Source organism: Lithobates pipiens, unplaced genomic scaffold, assembly GCF_037356315.1.
Source record: "Lithobates pipiens isolate NorthernLeopardFrog02 unplaced genomic scaffold, aLitPip1_a1.2 Scaffold_131, whole genome shotgun sequence".
NCBI classification, from domain to species: Eukaryota; Metazoa; Chordata; class Amphibia; order Anura; family Ranidae; genus Lithobates; species Lithobates pipiens.
Genome location: NW_027507720.1, coordinates 281,843 through 304,891, shown reverse-complemented (window position 1 = coordinate 304,891; position 23,049 = coordinate 281,843). Strand labels below are relative to the sequence as shown.

The following is a 23,049-nucleotide window of genomic DNA, read 5'->3' as shown; positions in this document are numbered from 1 at the left end:
CACCATAAACATTCATCCAAACTTCCTCTATGAACATTCTTTCCAACATCCGCTATGAATGCCCATCCCAACATCCACCATGAATGCCCATCCCAATGTCCTCCATGAATGCCCAGCCCAATGTCCACCATAAATGCCCAGCCCAATGTCCACCATAAATGCCCAGCCCAATGTCCACCATAAATGCCCAGCCCAATGTCCACCATAAATGCCCGGCACAATGTCCACCATAACTGTCCATCCCAATGTCCACCATGGCCCTAGCTATCCATATGTAAAGTAAAACTATGGACATCTTGTGAAGTCATACTGGAAGGCCCACCACTGGATCAGCATGGGGGCCCAGGCTTGGCAGGGGCTGTCTGCTGTGCTTGACCCTCTTTCCCCCAGTGGTTCTAATCCCTGTCACCCCTCCCTCCACGTGGCTCCATCCCAATGTCCTCCATTAATGCCCATCCCAATGTCCATCATAACTGTCCATCCCTATGTCCACCATGAACGTTCATCCAAATGTCCACCAAGAATGTCCATCCAAACGTTCCCCAAGAATGTCCATCCAAATTGTCCACCATGATTGCTCATCCAAATGTCATGTGTAACGTGGAAAATCTGTGTTACCCCCAATAAAATTAGTGAAAATAAATATGTATATAAAAATATAGTGAATACTGGGTGTTTTTTTTATAATATATATATATATATATATATATATATATATATATATATATATATATAAATGGTGCTGCAATCTAAAAAAAAAAAAACTGGAATATTCAGCTTTGGAAATATGTATAAATGAGAAATAGTTGAGCAACCAAAAATGATACTAATATGTGCAAACCCAAACAAATTGTTTTACCTAGTATAGGAGATGTAAATCTCACAGTTGTTTTCAAAAGACAACAAAAAGAAACAAAGTAGATATTCATCAGCATACATCAATTTAAACCTGTGCTGAGCCAACACCATGCTAGAAAAGAAAAAAAAACAATAAGGTGTTCAAAAATAGTCCAAAGGGTAGATCTTTAGCCGTGAGACCCAAACCCGAATTTCTTCTCACAGTATAGTCCCACCCGGTAACCATGATATAGTAAAATGCCAGATGCCCTCTTACCGGAACAGTAGGATCTCTATTACGGAGATCAGACAGGAGGGATCACTCAGGCAGGGGCGGCAATTTCAAACATCCATCCGTTCGGATCCTCTCCTCCGCTGGTAGGTCTAGACTCTAAACTCCGTGGCAAAATAAAGGAACACAGATTTTTTACAAAATCCACTGCACTATGAATCCCTCTTTTTTCATTTTATGACTCTCCCTTTGAAAATCCTTACCCTTGAATGCGGGTCCCAAAGAACAGATTAGAGTCTAGACCTACCAGCGGATAAGAGAATCCGAACGAATGGATGTTTGATATTGCCAACCCTGCCTGAGTGGTCCAATCCTGTGTGGGCCTGTCTGATTGCCGTAATAGAGATCCTACGGTTCTGGTAAGAGGCCATCTAGCAATTTTATTGTTCCATGGCTACCGGGTGGGATTGTACTGTGAGAAGAAATTCAGGCTTGGGTCTCACGGCTAAAGATCTACCCTTTGGACCATTTTTGAACACCTTATTGATTTTTTTCTTTTCTAGCACGGTGTTGGTTCAGCACGGGTCTAAATTTATGTATGCTGATGAATATCTAATTTGTTGCTTTTTGTTGTCTTTTGAACACAACTGTGTGTTTTACCTATTACAGGAGTTGTAAATCTATTTTTTGGGGTTTGCACATATTAGTATCATTTTTGGTTTGCGCATCTATTTCCCATTTATACAATCATCCAAATGTCCACCATGAATGTCCGTTCCAGTGTCCACTGGGACACGTCCACCTCTGTCCCCAGAGTTCTACACATCACAAGGGCATGGTGTCACAAGATCCGCAGTTCGGCGTTCTCTCCCAGTCCGTATTTTGTCTTGTGTTCATGGAAGAGTCTGATCAAAGAACGTTTATACATGTTGTGATAGAGGTCCACCATCTCCGGGCTGGGGTCCTTTATCTGAGGGACAGTGACTGGCTCTCCAACTATCCAAACACACACACAAAAAAAAAGAAGAATAAAACGATAACAATTTCACTGCTACTGACCACCAAAGTTTATAGCACTGATAACAATGCTGGGGGCTATTATTGCATCCACTGACAGCATATCTGAGGGTTAGTATTGCATCCACTGACAGCAGTGCTGGGGGTTAGTATTCAATGACACCAATGCTGGGAGAGGGGGTGCTATTATTGTGCCCACTAACACCAATGGTGGGGATATTATTGCATCCACTGACACCAATGTTGGTTTTTTATTTTTGCATCCACTGACACCAATGCTGGGGGGTATTATTGCATCCACTGACACCAATGCTGGGGGTAATTATTGCGTCCGCTGACACCAATGCTGGGGGTTATTGCGTCCACTGACACCAATGCTGGGGGTTATTATTGCGTCCACTGACACCAATGCTGGGGTTTATCATTGCGTCCACTGACACCAATGCTGGGAGTTATCATTGCGTCCACTGACACCAATGCTGGGGTTTATCATTGCGTCCACTGACATCAATGCTGGGAGTTATCATTGCGTCCACTGACACCAATGCTGGGAGTTATTATTGTGTCCACTGACACCCATGCTGGGAGTTATTATTGTGTCCACTGACACCAATGCTGGGAGTTATTATTGTGTCCACTGACACCAATGCTGGGAGTTATTATTGTGTCCACTGACACCAATGCTGGGGGTTATTATTGTGTTCACCGACTCCAATCCTGGGGGTTATTATTCCATCCACTGACACCAATCCTGGGGGTTATTATTGTGTCCACTAACACCAATGCTGGGGGTCATTATTGTGTCCTCTGACACCAATATTGGGGGTTTATGTTTGTGTCTACTGAACTTTTTATGGGGGCACTCATGCAGGCACGCTGTTGAGCTAGGCTTTGTGTGTCCACTGACACACAGAGCGTAGCTTGGCCCTTCCTCCCTCCCACTCTATCCTTACAGGCTGTGATTGACAACAGCAGGAGCCAATGACTTCTGCTGCTGTCAGCTAACCCCCAGACAGGGGAGAAGAGCCGCTGCAGAGGGGCACAAAGGTGAGTCCATATCAGGCTCAGGTGAGTATTTTTTCTGGGGCATTTTTAATGCAGAGAACGCACCATAATAACAACTTTAATGAAAACAGTAAATCCAATAAAGAGATCAGATTCATTGATGTTGACACTTACCGACCGTGGTGACTGGACGGGAGTACGGGATGAACCCCTTGGAGTCCGGTGAGGTCAATCCTCGGCCGTAGAAGAAGCACGGAGCAAAGCCAAAGAGTTTCTGGAATTTACACTGAAGTAAACGCAGGAAAGTTCCCTCAGAGAAATTGACCTGCTGGTAGAGGTCCGTCTCCCCAAAGGAGAAGGAAGGGACCAGATCCGCCCTGTACAGAGAGAAGAGACACACTGTCACTACAACCCTATCTCCTGGTGTGTGAGTGGATCCGGACCATCATACAGAACCCGCACAACGATCATCGTCTCCCGGAAATAGAAGATATTCCTGCATCTTCATTCTACACCTAGAAACCTAGAGACCCCCGACCATCATATGTCTAGGAGGGCCTTCCATTCCACAACCATGGCCATCAGTATGGAGATCCATTCCATTACCATGGCCATCAGTTAGGAGAACCATTCCATTCCACAACCATGGCCATCAGTATGGAGATCTATTCCATTCCACAACCTTGGCCATCAGTATGGAGATCCATTCCATTCCACAACCATGGCCATCAGTATGGAGATCCATTCCATTCCACAACCATGGCCATCAGTATGGAGATCCATTCCATTCCACAACCATGGCCATCAGTATAGAGATCCATATTACTCCAGAACCATGGCCATCAGTATGGAAATCCATTCCAGTCCACAACCATGGCCATCAGTATGGAGATCCATTCTATTCCACAACCATGGCCATCAGTATGGAGATCCATTCCATTCCACAACCATGGCCATTAGTATAGAGATCCATATTACTCCAGAACCATGGCCATCAGTATGGAAATCCATTCCAGTCCACAACCATGGCCATCAGTATGGAGATCCATTCCATTCCACAACCATGGCCATCAGTATGGAGATCCATTCCATTCTACAACCATGGAGATGACTACCCCCCCCCCCCCCCCCCACAGCCATTACTATAGAGATGACTACCCCCCCCCACTTTTGAGATGACAACCCTCCTATTAAAAGAGTGATGACCCCCCCACACACACACACACAGCCATTACTATAGAGATGCCTACCCCCCCAACAGCCATTAATATAGAGATGACTACCCCCTCCAGCCAATGAAACAGGAGATGACTACCCCCTTCCCCCCACAGCCATTAATATAGTGTGCCCCTCCCCCCATCAAGGCCCTTACTAACATAGGGACATTACTGACCCATACTCCAATGCCAATCGCACGAATCCTCGCCTCCGACTCAGAATGAGGTTTGTCACTCCCGGCTGGCAGGATAAGGATTCAGCAGCGCCACCTATGACAATAACCACGGCGTTGCCACGCCCCTTTTGGGACAGAGTATAACCAATCGCTTTTTGATTCACCGGGCAGAGACCTGGGGGAGAGACAGGGAGGGATGAGATCACACCATACACAGCCTGTAATACAACCAGAATAACCCACAGACATTGACTTCCGTCGTCTGATCTCTGCGATCATTACGTCATAACCTACGAGGGCGAAGCACTATCCCCCCTCCCCCTTATCCAAGCTAGCAGCCTGGAGACTGCACTGTCCTCTGTTAATCCTTTCCTGTGATGATTGACAGTTCAGGAAAGCAGCACTGAGAGAAAAGGAGCCAACACTGACAGTTCAGGGAAGCAGCACCGAGAAAGAAGGAGCCAACACTGACAGTTCAGGGAAGCAGCACTAAGAGAGTAGGAGCCAGCACTGACAGTTCAGGGGAGCAGCACTGAGAGATGAGCAAACACTGACAGTTCAGGGAAGCAGCACTGAGAAAGAAGGAACCAGCACTGACAGTTCAAGGAAGCAGCACTGACAGTTCAGGGAAGCAGCAGAGAGAGAAGGAGCCAACACTGACAGTTCAGGGAAGCAGCACTGAGAGAGAAGGAAGCAGCACTGACAGTTCAGGGAAGCAGCACAGAGAGAAGGAAACAGCACTGACAGTTCAGGGAAGCAGCACTGAGAGAGAAGGAACCAGCACTGACAGTTCAGGGAAGCAGCACAGAGAGAAGGAACCAACACTGACAGTTCAGGGAAGCAGCAGAGAGAGAAGGAGCCAACACTGACAGTTCAGGGAAGCAGCACTGAGAGAGAAGGAAGCAGCACTGACAGTTCAGGGAAGCAGCACAGAGAGAAGGAAACAGCACTGACAGTTCAGGGAAGCAGCACTGAGAGAGAAGGAACCAGCACTGACAGTTCAGGGAAGCAGCACTGAGAGAGAAGGAACCAGCACTGACAGTTCAGGGAAGCAGCACAGAGAGAAGGAACCAGCACTGACAGTTCAGGGAAGCAGCACAGAGAGAAGGAACCAACACTGACAGTTCAGGGAAGCAGCACTGAGAGAGAAGGAACCAGCACTGACAGTTCAGGGAAGCAGCGCTGATAGAGAAGGAGCCAGCGCTGACAGTTTAGGGAAGCAGCACTTCGAGAGAAGGAAGCAGCACTGAGGGAGAAAGAACCAGCGCTGACAGTTGAGGGAAGCAGCGCTGACAGTTGAGGGAAGCAGTACTGACAGTTGAGGGGGGCAGCGCTGACAGTTGAGGGGGCAGCGCTGACAGTTGAGGGGGGCAGCGCTGACAGTTGAGGGGGGCAGCGCTGACAGTTGAGGGGGGCAGCGCTGACAGTTGAGGGAGGCAGCACTGACAGTTGATATACTGGCGCAGTACCCACCTCCACTCATCATATACTCGCGCAGTACAGGAAGTCGGAAGTTTCCAGCGAGGGTGGCCAGGTGGGGTCGGATTCCGGGGAACTTCTGGGAGAAGCCAGTGGATTCGGTGACGAAGTTGCAGAACGCTCCGATGCAGAGAATTCCGTGTGGATGAGAGCCGATGATGTAATTCCTCCCCGGAGGGAGGGGGTGTGTCTTCACCAGCTGCGGGGGGAGGGGACAACATCAATGACTGGAGGGGAGGAGTTAACAGTTCAAATCTAAACCCAATCACTGAAACCCTCATATAAACTGTATCCGCAGAGTTCATTAATAACCCCTCCCCCGGTGATCCCACCATGCAGGTCACTTCCTGTTATAGGGTGACAACCTTCGGCCCCTGTCTCCCAATACTGTTCCTGCATTGTCACCCCATCACAGGGACTTCCGATGGAGACTACAAGCGGCCGTTACATCTGCCGCTTACGGTAATATAAATCCCCGGTGATCCCGTCATGGGGGTCCTTGTTTACATTCCCAGACTCCGCTTCTCATACCTGTATGGGGAAATATTCCTGAAAATGCCTCCAAAGAGCCCAGTTCCGCACCCACTCACTGCGCCGACCCCCTGAAATATGGAGGAAAAAAAAGAACAAAGGGGATCAGACAATTCTATTCCATGTTATAGATCTCTACATTATTACTGATCGATCTAATTCCATCGATAGAAAAGGCGGCACCATGTTTGTTTTCCGGCATCATCCAGGGTCACCATCAAGTTTCAAGACTAAGATGGTGGCTCATTTTTTAACCAATTTATTCAGTGCATATTTGTTGTGATTGGCCAAAGGTAATCACTTGGGACTGATGGGCTGTGATTGGCCCTGTACCATGTGATCACTGTGACCAATCACTGCTAGCAACAAAATCGTACAATCTGTTGGGGGGGGCAATGATATACGGGATGAAATGATGGTCTGCCATGAAAGGTAATATCAGGATAAAACAGAAGTAAAAATGGAAACACGATAAGCTAAAGTGGGGGAGGGGGTCAAAAACCAAGGAAAAAAAAAGGGGGGGGGGGGAACAATTATATACGGGATGAAATGATGATCTGCCATGAAAAGGTAATATCAGGATAAAACAGAAGTAAAAATTGAAAAAAGATAAGCTAAATGGGGGTCGAAAATCGTGAAAAAAAAGGGGGGTCAAAAACCCAGAAAAAAGGGGGGGTCAAAAATTGAGGAAAAAAGGGGGGGGGAGACAATTATATACGGGATGAAATGATGGTCTGCCATGAAAGGTAATATCAGGATAAAACAGAAGTAAAAATTTAAACACAATAAGCTAAAGGGGGGGGGGGGCAAAAATTTAGGAAAAAAAAGGGGAGGGATCAAAAATCAAGAAAAAAATGGGGGGGGGGGGGGGTAAAAAAATTGAGAAACAAAAGGGGGGGGAACAAGCTTTTCAGAACAATGATATACGGGATGAAATGATGATCTGCCATGAAAGGTAATATCAGGATAAAAAAGAAGTAAAAATGAATACACGATAAGCTAAACGAGGGGAGGGGGTCAAAAATCGAAAGCCGGTAAGTAGGAAGGAAGAAGACCCCAGTAGCTGAAGGGTCCCGCTGTCACCTGCTCGTGGAGAAAGTAACGGGGGGGGGGGGGGGGCACAACAAATATTAGATTGAGGTCTTTGTTACCTGCTTCAGGTGTGTCCCAGTCCAGGAGGAGCCAGCTCAGGTAAGCGGCGGATATGAGCCACAGGTGGGTGAAGAAGAGGTAAGTTAAGATCACCAGGAACACCAACCCTGAGGAGGAGACGGGGGAGGGGGGGATATATTATTATTTAGCACATAGGAAGGATCACGGTGGGGGATGTGAATGTTACTGGAATTATTTCAGAGCTTTGTTCAGTTCTTATTACAGATCTGCAGATCATTTGTAGCATTCTGTACTCAACAATCCGACACGTTTATGGGGGGGTGACAACCCCCTTCTTCAGGGCCCCTCCCACATGTGCTCTTCATTGTCCTATTAGAAAGCTCCACACTCCATGTCATAGATGGACACAAACACAACTCCCTCCCCCCCATATTATTCATCTTCTCATGGATTTCTACTGAAGGAAACACTATCAGAATATCAGAACTTATACACAAATAAATAATTATATATACATAAATATAAAAATAAGTATATAAAGAAAGATACATAAATAAATGAATATATAAATAAAGATACATAAATAAATAATGACAAAATAAACATACAAATAAATAAAGATATATAAATAAATAACGATACATAAATACACACATAAATAATGATACATAAATTAAGATACATAAAACACACAAATAAAGATACATAAATAAATACACAAATAAAGATACATACTGTAAATAAATACACAAATGAATAAATAATTATAGTTCCCAGTTGGCTGTCTGCCGATGTTTAGGTAACAGTCAAAAGTCAAAGATTTCAACAAGAAAGGTAACGGGGAGATACCTTTCATATGCAATTATTTAACAAACACCAACACATAAATAAATACATTCCAGTTTTTATATTAAAATTATATTAAATTAAATTATATTCTTGTTTTTTTAATATTAAAAAGGGGAGATTTTTTTTTTACTTTCACAAATTTTCCCGGTTAGATCTGTTCTGATCTCATAATTCTTTGGCGTACATCGCAGGTTATCCTGCATATACTGATGAAGCATCAACACAAAGAACATAAAAAAAAAAAAAAACATTAAAAATAAATTAAATTATTATTATTAAATTTTTAAAAATACATTTTTAAACGATTAAAAAAAAAAGAAGTTATTCAAAAATTAATTATTGCATTGTTAAAAAAAATAATTATTAAAACATAAATAATACATTATTAAACTAAAAATCGTAAGTTCCAAATGCACATCCATTGTTTATTCTCTGGGTGCCCGGACATCATGTTCCAGGTCATGGTAGGTCACTTAGTAATACATTAGCAGAATACAGATAAGCTGATTAGCCAATCGGATTTTCCCATCTTATTTCCATGCCCCCCAATAGCTGCAGAATTATTTTCCGCAATTTTCCCGCACAATTTGGACAAATCTCATCATACTAGATGGATGCCGTTTAATTATTATTATTTTTTTTAAACCAAGTATTTTTTATTGAAAGAACAAAGTTTCAGTTTATTGCACTGAAGACTCACCCATCAGAAGAAAGGAGAAGATCCATTTTACTATGATGAGGATCTGCAGGAAGGAGCGGCGGTGCTCTTGGGGCGGTGTGGCCGCGGCGGAGATCGATCGCAATGCGGAGCGCAAAGTCAGCCGGCTTCCTGAAACACGCAATGACTTCAGATTGGTCTCTGCTGGCCGCTTCCCTCCAATATTGATCTGTAATCAATACTCTGCTGTATGGCGCCCCCTGCTGGCCGCTTCCCTCCAATATTTACCTGTAATGAATACTTTGCTGTATGGCGCCCCGTGCTGGCCACTTCCCTCCAATATTTACCTGTAATCATTACTTTGCTGAATGGCACCCCCTGCTGGCCGCTTCCCTCCAATATTTACTTGTGATCAATACTTTGCTGTGTGGCGCCCTCTGCAATATTTACCTGTAATCAATACTTTGCTGTATGGCAGCCCCTGCTGGCCGCCTTCCTCCAATATTTACCTGTAATCAATACTATGCTGTATGGTGCCCCCTGCTGGCTGCTTCCCTCCAATATTTACCTGTAATCAATACTTTGCTTTGTGGCGCCCTCTGCAATTTTTACCTGTAATCAATACTTTGCTGTATGGTGTCCCCTGCTGGCCGCTTCCCTCCAATATTTACTTGTAATCAATACTTTGCTGTATGGCGCTCCCTACTGGCCGCTTCCCTCCAATATTTACCTGTAATCAATACTTTGCTGTGTGGCGCCCTCTGCAATATTTACCTGTAATCAATACTTTGCTGTATGGTGCCCTCTGTTGGCCGCTTCCCTCCAATATATACCTTTAATCAATACTTTGCTGTATGGCGCCCCCTGCTGGCCGCTTCCCTCCAATATTTACCTGTAATCGATACTTTGCTGTTTGGCGCCCTGGCCGCTTCCCTCCAATATTCCCAGTTGCAGCAATACTGCAGTAACCGTCAAGAACTCGCTCACACCACTGCACTAGAAAACGTATTTGTAGCGTGCTTTTTATGCGTAGCGTTAAAATATAACGAGATGCTATTGATGTGCGTTTTGTTTGCTTTTTAAAAGCACATAAGCAATATGGACATGTGACTTGCAAAACGCGTCCATTGACTTCAATGCAAAAGCCCCCCCCATGTGACTTCAATGTAAAAACGCCCCCTAGGGACTGCAATGCATAAACGCGTCCCCCTGACTTCAATGCAAGAATGCGGCTCATTGACTTCAATGCAAGAACACCATGCAGTGACTTCAAAGAAAACGCCCCCTAGTGATTTCAATGCAACATCGCGTTCAATTGACTTTACTGCAAATGCAAGAATACCCCCTAGTGATTTCAATGCAAAAACGACACCCATTGACTTCAATGCAAGAACGCCCCCTAGTGACCTCACTGCACAATCGCGTCCATTGACTTTAATGCAAATGCTAGAACGCCCTCTAGTGACTTCAGTTCAAAAACGCTCCCTAGTGACTTCAGTTCAAAAACACCTTCCAATGACTTCAACGCAAAAATGCATCCCATTGACTTCAATGCAAGAACGCCACGCAGTGGCTTCAAAGAAAGGATGCCCCCTAGTAATTTCAATGCAAAATCGCGTTCCATTGACTTTAATTCAAATACAAGAACACCCCCTAGTGACTTTAATGCAAAAACGCCCCTTAGTGACTTAAAGAAACGCGCCCCATTGACTTCAATGCAAAAACGCCCCCTAGAGACCTAAATGCACAATCGCGTCCATTGACTTCAATGCAAATACGAGAACGCCCTCTAGTGACTTAAATTCAAAAATGCTTTCTAGTGACTTCAATTCAAAAAACGCCACCCATGGACTGCGATTCAAAAGCACCCCCTAGTGACTTTAATGTAAAAACGCCCCCTAGTTATGATTTCAATGTAAAATTTGCGTTCCATTGACTTTATGCAAATGCAAAAAAACGGCCCCTAGTGACCTCAATGCACAATCGCGTCCATTGACTTAAAAATGCGACTCATTGACTTCAATGCAAACCCCCCCGCAGTGAATTCAATGCACAATCGCATCCATTGACTTAAAAAAACGCGTCCAATTGACTTCAATGCAAAAAATGCCCCCTAGTGACCTCAATGCACAAAATGCCCCCTAGTGACCTCAATGCACAAAATGCCCCCTAGTGACCTCAATGCACAAAATGCCCCCTAGTGACTTCAATGCAAAACCGCATGCCACGGACTTCAATGCAATAACGGCAGCCACATTAAGGCCGCGTTCACACAGAAGACAATGGTGTGGATGAGCCCTAATTCTGGGGGGACCTCATGGTATAAAGTACAGGCAGCATAGACGAGATAAAACTTACCGCCCAAGTCCTGGGAATACGCTGCGATGATGGTTTTCATGGCTTCAAATCTTCGGCGTTGATTCTTTTTCCCGTCACCGTATGGCGCTCATATTCAGAGCATTTGTGGAAGTTGCCACTTCTGGGACTAGGTGGCCTTCATGTCACTAGAAGTCACGAGCGTGGAATAAAGAGCGATGTTTGTGTAAAGCGCTGACCGTCCTCGACCACAACAAGGAAGCCACTGAGCTCGCTGGTGACATAAACACCTTGTGTATACCCCCCCCCCGTACACCGTAGGATGGAACATTCCACGCTGATGATGAAACCATGGCCTGCCCTTGGTCCAGGGTTAGGATCCAGTCCAAAGCAAACTCAGTCCCTTATCAGTGTGTGTGTCCTCGGGATGAACAGACGAGTCAGCGCAAATCCTTTAATATTCAACAAAAACAAGCCTCGGAAACGTCAAAAATGATACAGAGCGATCTCGCCGATCGGTGGCACCGTCCCCTCTACTGTCCATGGAATGCAACGCAGGAGGACCAGAATCATCACAGCCACAAAAATGAAGAGGGGCTTTGACTGTAGCAATGAGAAGATACCTAAAAATGTCTAAAGCTGGCCACACAGTATACAATTTTATTTCCTACAACCATGGGTGCAAGGAACGAAACTGAGGTCTGGAGACTGGGGCTAGGCCACTCCAGGACCTCAGTGTGTTTCTTCTCGAGACACTCCTTTGTTGCCTTGGCCATGTGTTTTCTCCCCTACTACGGCTCCTACCAACTCTTGCTCATTCTACATCCATATACCGATAAAGCCTCCAGGACTCCGAGACATGCCCCTTCATATAAATTACCTCCCTCGCCCTCCTGCTTCTCCTAACCTCTGGTGGCATATCCCCAAACCCTGGGCCTCCATCATTTGTCTTTGCCCGACTCCCCAAACCCTCTGGCAGCAGCCGCAATCCTCTACAGTCTCTATTCCTCCTCTTCTCAAAACCAGCCTCTCCTTCTCCTGTGCCCTCTGGAATGCCCGGTCTGTCTGTAACAAACCCACTGCCCTCCACAACCTATTTATCACAAGTTCCTTTAACCTACTTGCCGTTACCAAAACTTGGCTTCATGATTCCAACACTACTTCTCCTGTTTCCCTCTCCCATAGTGGCCTTCTCTGGACTCACTCCCCCCAGACCAAGTGGACGAAAGGGAGGTGGAGTGGGAATCCTTCTAGCCCCATGCAGCACCTATTGGGTGCTTCACCCACCTTCCAGTCAAGAGATGAGGTTAGACTGAGAAGTTTCGAAGTAGTATTAACAGGATGTTGGAATCACCAAGAATGATTGTGGGGATTTCAGAAGAGAGAAAGTAGGGTTGCCAGGTAGAGACGTCATCTCTGAAACCCTCCTCTTTTGAGGGAGGCGGGTCAAGCACTCAATAGGTGCTGCATGGGGCTAGAAGGATTCCCACTCCACCTCCCTTCCATCCACTTGGTCTGGGGGAGTGAGTCCAGAGAAGGCCACCATGGGAGAGGGAAGCAGGAGAAGTAGTGTTGGATTCATGAAGCCAGGTTTTACAGCAAGTAGGTTAAAGGAATTATTTTCTCCTGTTCTCTTGACCTGAAGAAATGGATACAGGTTCCTACTCACTCCGATGGCAACACCCGCCTCGACCTTTTCTCCTGCACTCTGTGCAACCTCTCCAATAATCCTCTCCCACTCTCTGATCACCACCTTATTAGTTTGACTCTCTCCCGGCCTTCCACCTCCTCTCCCTCCAACCGCCTAACAGTGACCCGTAGAAACCTTCACCACCTTAAGCCTTCTCTTCTCAACCCTACTTGCCGTTACCCAAAACCTGGCTTCATGAATCCAACACTACTTCTACTTCCCTCTCCCATGGTGGCCTTCTCCGGACTCACTCGCCCAGACCAAGTGGACGGAAGGGAGGTGGAGTGGGAATCCTTCATGCCCATGAAGCACCTATTGTGTACTTCACCCACCTCCCTCTCTGAAACCCTCCTCTTTTGAGGGAGGTGGGTGAAGCACTCGGGGCACTAAAGAAGGCTTTTGCTCAAAGCCTCCTTTAGTGCCCCGGCCCACCTTTGGCACTGACATATCTGTTATTCTGGCATGCAGATGCAGGCCCGCCAAGTCCCTGTGGCACATCTACGCATGCGTGGGGGGGGGTTTGAACTGCTGTTTTCTGGGGGCGGATCACGCGATCTCAGTGTCTGTGCAGAATTAATGGATTATAAGAGATGAAAACATGGAGAGTTGAGCCGAGGTCGGAGGGGGAGGGGGGGGGGGTGTGTACAGTTAACGGGATGACTGACCGCAGATTATTGGCAGAAAGAAGTATTTGTAAATAAACATCTGGACGCACACACAGCAGAGAAATCCCAAAAGTCTTCACTCCGTCGATCATCCCATCCACACATGGAGTCCGGGGAAATAAAAAAAGATTTGCATTGTTATTCATCGTGAGACACTGCATGTACATTTTCTCTCCAGGTCGAAGGTTTTTCCTTTTTTTTCCCTTTAATTTTTTTCATCTTTCCTTTTTGTTTGCTTTTTCGACTCGAACATCGGCTGTTCGCCCGTTCGGCGAATTCCGAACATTATGGGCCGTTCGCGCCAAATTCGTGTGGCGCTCACGGCCCACAATGCACTGCGTCATCGCAGTGCATTGCTGGCTCATGATTGGCCAAGCATGCACTGTGACCCCGCATGCTTGGCCAATCACAGCGCCAGCAGCGAGGAGAGCCATCATTGGCCACAGGCAGGATGCCTGTGGCCAATCATAGCTCAGGCTGTGTAGTACACGCCCCACACTATATAAGGCCGCCAGCGCGGCGGCCTTGTGTAGTGTGTTGGCGTCTGAAGCAGTTAGTGGGTGTTCTGTGTACCTTCAACACAGTATACACCGATCGTTATCGGCCGATTTTCGATCTTGCTCTTCTGTAGTGGTTGTTGTCTACGTGCCCTGACCGCAGTATACACCGCTATATTCACCTCACCTATATAGCTAGTGATCTATCTTTTATAATAGAGCTTGCAGTCAGTAGTGTTAGGAGCTTATGCGTGCTGTCTGCGTGCTCTGTACCCAGTACACACCGCTATATCCACCTACATAGCTCTTCTCTATTTGAGCCATCTGCCATCTGCAGGAGTTATTGGAAGTTGTGTGTGCCTCCAGCACAGCACAGTATACATCTGTATATACCCCTTTATCTCTGGTGTTCTATAATAAAGGCATCTGCAGGAGTTAGTGGGTGTTTTGTGCCTCCAGCACAATATACACCTGTATCTACCCTTTATTTCTGTTCTCTAATAGAGCCATCTGCAGGGTTAGTGGGTGTTGTGTGACTCCATTACAGTATACCCCTTTATCTCTAGTGTTCTATAATAAAGGCATCTGCAGGAGTTAGTGGGTGTTGTGTGCCTCCAGCACAATATACACCTGTATCTACCCTTTATTGCTGTTCTCTAATAGAGCCATCTGCAGGGCTTAGTGGGTGTTGTGTGACTCCATTACAGTATACCCCTTTATCTCTGGTGTTCTATAATAAAGGCATCTGCAGGAGTTAGTGGGTGTTGTGTGCCTCCAGCACAATATACACTACCCAACTGCTGTTTTACCCAACTCCCTTCAGGCCATTACCATGTCTGGAAGGCCAGCAAGGAGAGACAGACAGGCGCGAGCCGATAAAAGAGGGCAAGCAGTCTCTGTGTCTAGAGACAACAGTGCTGGTCGTGGACGTGGTGCATTGTCATCAGCACATGGCCATGGGACATGCTTGTCCTTCTTTTCGGCAGCTGGACATGTTGAGCCGCAACATGCCAACGACTTGGTAGAGTGGATGACCAAGCCCTCTTCATCCTCCTTATCCTCTCTCACCCAGTCTCAGGGTACTAGCAAAGCAGCTGCCAACGCATCGTCTTCCCTCGTCTCAATGTCATCATCAGTGACTCCTTCCCTAGACCCACCATGTCCTCCTGAGGAGTCTCCTGAACTCTTTGAGCACAGTGTTGGGTACATGCTCCAGGAGGATACCCAGTGTTTTATAGGCTCTGATGATGACAATCAGCTAGAGGAAGGCAGTAACGTGAATGCAGAGAGAGGGGATGCTCAAGAAGGACAGCAATCTGGTAGTCATGTTCCACAAGCTGCAGCATATTGCCAGGTTTGCTACAGCGATGAAGAGGGAGGGGATGATGAGGGCACTGACTCCACATGGGTGCCTGGTAGGAGAGAGGAGGAGGAGGAGGCACATGTCCAAAGAGGCAGGATGCCCTCCGGGGGCCAGCTTAGGGGCAGCACACCGACTGAATCACACCGCAGAGCTCCGCCTGTGCAGGGCGCTGCCTCTGCGCGTTATTCTAAAAGTTCTTTGGTGTGGGCCTTTTTTGAGACGAGTGCATCAGATCGCACCACTGCTATTTGCAACATATGTCTCAAGCGTATCTCGCGTGGCCAAAACATCAGCCGCTTGGGCACCACATGCTTGACCAGACATGTTGACCTGCCATGCAGCTCGTTGGCAAGCGTACCTCAAAGACCCACACCAAAGAACAAAGCGGACCTCTCCTTGCTCCTCATCAGCTGGCATCTCCAACCCCACTAGACCTTCAGTCCTCTCTGAAACCTGCTCTGAGAGGAATGAAGGTGTAGAATTAGGTGTGTCACAGCCAAGTGCTTCCGGGCACTCTGCTAGCAGTACACCCACGTCCGATTATAGCAGGCAAATGTCCCTGCCCCAGCTGCTGGACCGGCGAAAGAAGTTCACTCCCAGCCATCCACATGCCCAGCGGTTGAATGCTAGCTTGGCTAAATTGCTAGCACTTCAACTGCTGCCTTTTCAGTTGGTAGACTCGGCCCCCTTCTGTGAGTTTGTACAATGTGCGGTTCCTCAGTGGCAGGTCCCCAAACGCCACTTTTTCTCACGGAAGGCGGTTTCGGCTCTCTACCAGCATGTGGAAGGCAATGTCCTTGCCTCGCTGGACAGGGCGGTCAGCGGTAAGGTGCATATTACCGCTGACTCATGGTCCAGCAGGCATGGACAGGGACGTTACCGGTCTTTCACGCCCCATTGGGTCACTCTTCTGGCAGCTGGGAAGGATGCAGGACAAGGTGCATTAGTGTTGGAGGTTGTTCCGCCACCACACCTCCAAAATGCTACTATTGGTTGTGACACACCTCTCTCCTCCACCCCCTCCTCTTCTTCTTCCTCCATGGCCTCTTCCAGTGCTCTGTCCTCAGAACCAGCGGTGCTCCGTAGGCGTTCCAGGGGCTACGCAAGTACGCAGGCAAAACAATGCCATGCCGTGCTTGCGCTGGTTTGTTTGGGGGACAGGAGCCACACTGGGGCTGATGTTTTGTCAGCTCTGCAGGGGCAGGCCGAGAGGTGGTTGACACCACGCCAGCTTAAGCCAGGAATGGTGGTTTGCGACAATGGCACCAACCTCCTCTCCGCCCTCCGACAGGGACAACTGACCCATGTGCCCTGTGTAGCTCACGTCCTTAACCTGGTGGTGCAGCGGTTCTTGAGCGGGTACCCGGGCTTACAGGATGTCCTGAAGCAGGCCAGGAAAGTCTGTGTGCATTTCCGCCGATCATTTAATGCCTGTGCTCGGCTGGCTGAGCTCCAAAAGGAGTTGAACCTGCCCAAGAACCGCTTTATATGTGACATGCCCACCAGGTGGAACTCAACATTGGCCATGCTGCAGCGGCTGCACACACAGAAGAGGGCCATCAATGAGTACCTGTGTGACTACGGCACCAGGACAGGGTCAGGGGAGCTCGGTTTTTTCTCACCACGCCAGTGGGGCATGATCAGGGATGCATGCACTGTCCTGTCACCGTTTGAGGAGGCCACAAGGATGGTGAGCAGTAACAGTGCATGCATCAGTGACACTGTACCTCTTGTCCACCTCTTGGAGCATACGCTGCGTGGAATAATGGACAGGGCACTGGTCCTGGACAACGTGTTGCTGAGGCATCGGTCAGAAGGAGCGGTGGAGAAGGTGGCCGTCTGACTGATGCTTTCAGACAATTTTTTAGTCCGCAGCCCCAAGGTATGATCGGTTCCAGCAACCATTGCCAGCGTCTGATTTACATGGTGCAGGAATACCTAGGGGCAAGGTCAGACTTGGACACCTTTCCCACCGAAAATCCTCTGGCTTACTGGGTCTTGAGGATGGATCACTGGCCAGAGCTTGCACAGTATGAAATTGAGCTACTGGCCTGTCCTGCATCCAGCGTTCTTTCGGAACGCACCTTCAGTGCTGCTGGTGGCTTTGTTACCGATCACAGGGTGCGCCTGTCCACCGAATCAGTTGATCGACTGACCTTCATCAAGATGAATCAGTCTTGGATCACCCACAGCTACCAAGCACCTGAAGCTGATGTAACCGAATAATTTTTTTTGAAATATCACATCCCTTCAAGACTGCCTATGCTGAGTGACTGAGTGACATGTAATTACAATTCTTGATATAATATTTCACAGGAGGGCCCGTTCCTGTGCCCACCCAGAGTAACTGTGAGGACTTATAGTGTTGTGGCACCAGCACCACAACCACCAAAGGTAAATTTTTCTACCACTGTTCAACAATGGCATGTAATTACAATTCTTGATATAATCGTTCACAGCAGGGCGCTCCAGCGCCCACCAAGAGTCACTTTGAGGGCATACAATGTTGTGGCAAAACCAACACCTTGTTCCGCCATTTCTGCAGAGCATATAGGGCAGGCCCCTACTTTCAAACATCCAACTTACAAACATCTCCTACTTGCAAATGGAAGGAGACAACAGCAAGTGAGGTGAAAAAAGATGTATGACAAAACAAATTATACAGGGGTGATAACCCTTCCCTATGTTTTCCAAAAAGCTTAAAAATAGTTTTTTTGACTGGAGCTACACTTTAAAAATGTACCAGTTGAAAATTACAAATAGATTCAACTTAACACAACAACCCTACACAGTCCCTGTCTTGTTTGCACCGCCTGTATACTGCTGTTCTGAGTATATAGGGCCTGGGGGCCACACGCATTTCCTTTTTTTAATATGGGTACTGGGTTCCCCTTAATATGCGTACAAGACCCAAAGGGGCTGGTAATGGGCAGGGAGGGCTACCCATGCCATTTTTCTCAATGATTTTCAACCATATTGCAGGAACCAGATATAACATTAAAACCGCAAGCAGTTTTAAATGATGTTATTTCCGTTAAATGTCATTTTGTGCAGGGACTGTTCTAAACACGGGAAACACGTGGCACTTCACAGGCATACTACAGACACCCCCCAGGCACCATATTTAAAGGAATATTTCACTTTTTTTTGTTCACTTTAATCGTCATTAAAATCAGTGCTCCCGCCAAAACTGCCATTTTTAAAATCATTTTAGGCATTGACCCATGTCCCCTGGGGCAGGAGCCAGGTCCTCAAACCCTTTTTAGGACAGTATCTTGCATATTAGCCATTAAAATTAGCACTTTTAATTTCGAACTTTCGAGTCCCATAGACTTCAATGGGGTTCTAAAGTTCGTACCAATTTGGGGTCCGTTCGAAAGTTCTGGTGCGAACCGAACCGGGGGTGTTCGGCTCATCCCTAGACAGGGCACTCAGGTCATACTCTGCATGACAGATATAGGAGGGGGAGGGGTCCTCCTATAACCTCTATGTCAGGGTGTGTCAAACTCAAATTCACATTAGCGGTATGGTTGCCCTCAAAGGGCTGGTTGTATCTGTAGGACTATGTATCTACTCTAGGGGCGCACTGAGTATAGAGTGCAGGGTTCAGGAGCGCACTGAGTACAGAGTGCAGGGTTCAGGAGTGCACTGAGTACAGAGTGCAGGGTTCAGGAGTGCACTGAGTACAGAGTGCAGGGTTAAGGAGTGCACTTACTACAGAGTGCAGGGTTCAGGAGTCAAGAAAATAGGGACAAACTGCGCTACGGAATACAACAGAAAACTGGTAACCCAAAATACAAGGTCTATCGGAAGCTGCAACTCTGATGTACACCAAATATACACAAAATCGAAATAGGAAAAAAAGGAATTGCGCTAACCTATATAGACTAAAATTGGTGTGAACCCAAAGAAATATATGTACCAATCAAAAAGTGAAAAACAGCTGGAAATCTCCAGTTGTTACACCTGAAAAGTAAATCAATCACCTAAAAAAAAAATTGTATATGTGTATATATGTGCAACACTAGCCAACAAATATAGGATACAACTGTATATCTCCAGTGATCGAATTAAAGAAAAAAAACACTGTGTACTAAATTAATAAAAATGAAAAAGATACAAACCATAAGTGATAAACTAAAACTCAAACAAGGTGCAAAACAATGTAAACATAAATAATATTTATATAATGAAGACATGAATAAATAAACAAATGAATGTGAATAGATTAATTAATAATGACAATATATAGTGTCCATATATAATTTAAAATAAAATTAATAATAATAATAATAATAAGTAGTGTCCATATAGTTGACCGACCACCCGTGATGAATTTACAGTGGATAACTGGATTCCAAACAAAAGAACTTTTCAAAGTGCGAATGTGCTCTTGCCACCACCACACATATAAGTTGGCTCCTTACCGACTCAATATGACCCCCCGTTACAGAGGGTCTCAGCAGGCAAAAATAGATTGAATAGGCATTCACATTAATGAGCTGCTTGTCCGGTCCCAAATCTTCCACAAGATGGAGCTAGTACAGTCTCTGCCGTCTCTCCCCTCCCGTACACCACTCTCCACTCAGCGCAATACCACATAGAAGATAAAGGCTCCAAATAGTGTAAAACCATCAACTTTTTAATTCAAAAAATAGTAATGCACTTACATAAATAACTTGGCATCAGGCTTAATAGGAAGTGTGCGCCAGCCGGACACACACAAAACAAACCAACCCGTACTTCCTGGTGATTAGCAAACGAAAAGACCGAGGTGACGTCAGCGCGTCGCTCTGCCCTACGCGTTTCGTAATAACTTACGTCGTCCCGGGGCACGGGCGGCGCGCGACGTCACCTCATTTATACCCAATATCATAACCCAAGCCTCGTTCTGGGTCGGCGGCCATCTTAGATGTGTACACAACAAAAAAAGTCATGTGAGCACGGGCCATGCCTCGCTCCCAGTGGGCGGCCATCATGGAAGTTATCTAGCTCAGATGTATATCCAACAGAGGAGCGCCATATGATCATAGATCAATCCTCACTCTCAGTAAGCAGCCATCATTAAAATAATCCCCAAGGTCCTAAATCAACTTGAAAACGATTGATCAGGAAAGAGGAAAAGAAAAAAAGAGAAAAAAGGAGAGGAAAAAAAGAAAAAAGGTCACAAGTGCAACCTTCGATCCATAACAAAAATGTCCACCATATATCCACAGAGTCAAGACAAAAATAGAAACAGGATGACCACAGATACGGGACATATCCAATATGTGTGGAATAACCCGGAAGTGGATCCAAACTGCATAACGGGGACACAGAGCAGAAACGTAAAAGGGTCTCAGGCACAGAGTACAGAGTGCAGGGTTCAGGAGCGCACTGAGTACAGATTGCAGGGTTCAGGAGCGCACTGAGTACAGGGTGCAGGGTTCAGGGGCGCACAGAGTACAGGGTGCAGGGTTCAGGGGCGCACTGTGTACAGAGTGCAGGATTCAGGAGTGCGCTTCGTACAGAGTACAGGTTTCAGGAGTGCGCTTCGTACAGAGTACAGGTTTCAGGAGTGTGCTTCGTACAGAGTGAAGGGTTCAGGAGCGCACTTCATACAGAGTACAGGGTTCAGGAGTGCGCTTTGTACAGAGTACAGGGTTCAGGAGTGCACTGTGTATAGAGTACAGGAGCGCGCCTTGTACAGAGTACATGGTTCAGGAGTTTGCTTTGTACAGAGTACAGGGTTCAGGAACGCGCCTTGTACAGAGTACAGGGTTCAGGAGTGCACTTCGTACAGAGTGCAGGGTTCAGGAGCGCGCCTCCGAGTGTACAGGGTTCAGGAGCGCGCCATTTACAGAGTGCAGGGTTCAGGAGTGCGCTCCATACAGTGCAGGGTTTCAGGAGTGCGCCATGTACAGAGTACAGGGTTCAGGAGCGTGCCTTAGAGTGCAGGGTTCAGGAGCACGGCTCGTAGAGAGTACAGGGTTCAGGAGCGCGCCATGTACAGAGTACAAGGTTCAGGAGCGTGCCTCAGAGTGCAGGGTTCAGGAGCGCGCCTCCGAGAGTACAGGGTTCAGGAGCGCGCCATTTACAGAGTGCAGGGTTCAGGAGCGCGCCTCCGAGAGTACAGGGTTCAGGAGCGCGCCATTTACAGAGTGCAGGGTTCAGGAGTGCGCTCCATACAGTGCAGGGTTTCAGGAGTGCGCCTTGTACAGAGTACAGGGTTCAGGAGTGCACTTCGTACAGAGTGCAGGGTTCAGGAGCACGCTTCGTACAGGGTGCAGGGTTCAGGAGTGCGCTTCGTACAGAGTACAGGGTTCAGGAGTGCACTGTGTACAGAGTACAGGATTCAGGAGAGCGCCATGTACAGAGTACAGGGTTCAGGAGCATGCCTTAGAGTGCAGGGTTCAGGAGCACGGCTCGTAGAGAGTACAGGGTTCAGGAGAGCCATGTACAGAGTACAAGGTTCAGGAGCGTGCCTCAGAGTGCAGGGTTCAGGGTTCAGGGGCGCACTGTGTACAGAGTGCAGGATTCAGGAGTGCGCTTCGTACAGAGTACAGGTTTCAGGAGTGCGCTTCGTACAGAGTACAGGTTTCAGGAGTGTGCTTCGTACAGAGTGAAGGGTTCAGGAGCGCACTTCATACAGAGTACAGGGTTCAGGAGTGCGCTTTGTACAGAGTACAGGGTTCAGGAGTGCACTGTGTATAGAGTACAGGAGCGCGCCTTGTACAGAGTACAGGGTTCAGGAGTTTGCTTTGTACAGAGTACAGGGTTCAGGAACGCGCCTTGTACAGAGTACAGGGTTCAGGAGTGCACTTCGTACAGAGTGCAGGGTTCAGGAGCGCGCCTCCGAGTGTACAGGGTTCAGGAGCGCGCCATTTACAGAGTGCAGGGTTCAGGAGTGCGCTCCATACAGTGCAGGGTTTCAGGAGTGCGCCATGTACAGAGTACAGGGTTCAGGAGCGTGCCTTAGAGTGCAGGGTTCAGGAGCACGGCTCGTAGAGAGTACAGGGTTCAGGAGTGCGCCATGTACAGAGTACAAGGTTCAGGAGCGTGCCTCAGAGTGCAGGGTTCAGGAGCGCGCCTCCGAGAGTACAGGGTTCAGGAGCGCGCCATTTACAGAGTGCAGGGTTCAGGAGCGCGCCTCCGAGAGTACAGGGTTCAGGAGCGCGCCATTTACAGAGTGCAGGGTTCAGGAGTGCGCTCCATACAGTGCAGGGTTTCAGGAGTGCGCCTTGTACAGAGTACAGGGTTCAGGAGTGCACTTCGTACAGAGTGCAGGGTTCAGGAGCACGCTTCGTACAGGGTTCAGGGTTCAGGAGTGCGCTTCGTACAGAGTACAGGGTTCAGGAGTGCACTGTGTACAGAGTACAGGATTCAGGAGAGCGCCATGTACAGAGTACAGGGTTCAGGAGCATG

General features: G+C 47.3%; 1 protein-coding gene across 2 annotated transcripts; it reads right to left on the bottom strand.

The window, feature by feature from the left end:
* Positions 1–1,681: 1,681 nt before the first annotated feature.
* Positions 1,682–11,712, bottom strand: LOC143981279 (diacylglycerol O-acyltransferase 2-like). Of its 2 annotated transcripts, XM_077479076.1 has the most exons (8): positions 11,473–11,711; positions 9,157–9,285; positions 7,646–7,753; positions 6,495–6,565; positions 5,958–6,162; positions 4,485–4,659; positions 3,266–3,468; positions 1,682–2,065 (listed from the first exon to the last, which is right to left on the bottom strand). In XM_077479076.1, exons 1-8 carry the CDS (start codon positions 11,510–11,512, stop codon positions 1,911–1,913), a joined length of 1,086 nt encoding a protein of 361 aa, XP_077335202.1. In that variant the 5' UTR covers positions 11,513–11,711; the 3' UTR covers positions 1,682–1,910. The 2 variants fall into 2 exon arrangements, with proteins under 2 accessions (XP_077335202.1, XP_077335203.1); XM_077479077.1 differs by lacking the exon at positions 9,157–9,285 and having other exon boundaries at positions 11,473–11,712.
* Between the last annotated feature and the right edge of the window lie 11,337 nt (positions 11,713–23,049).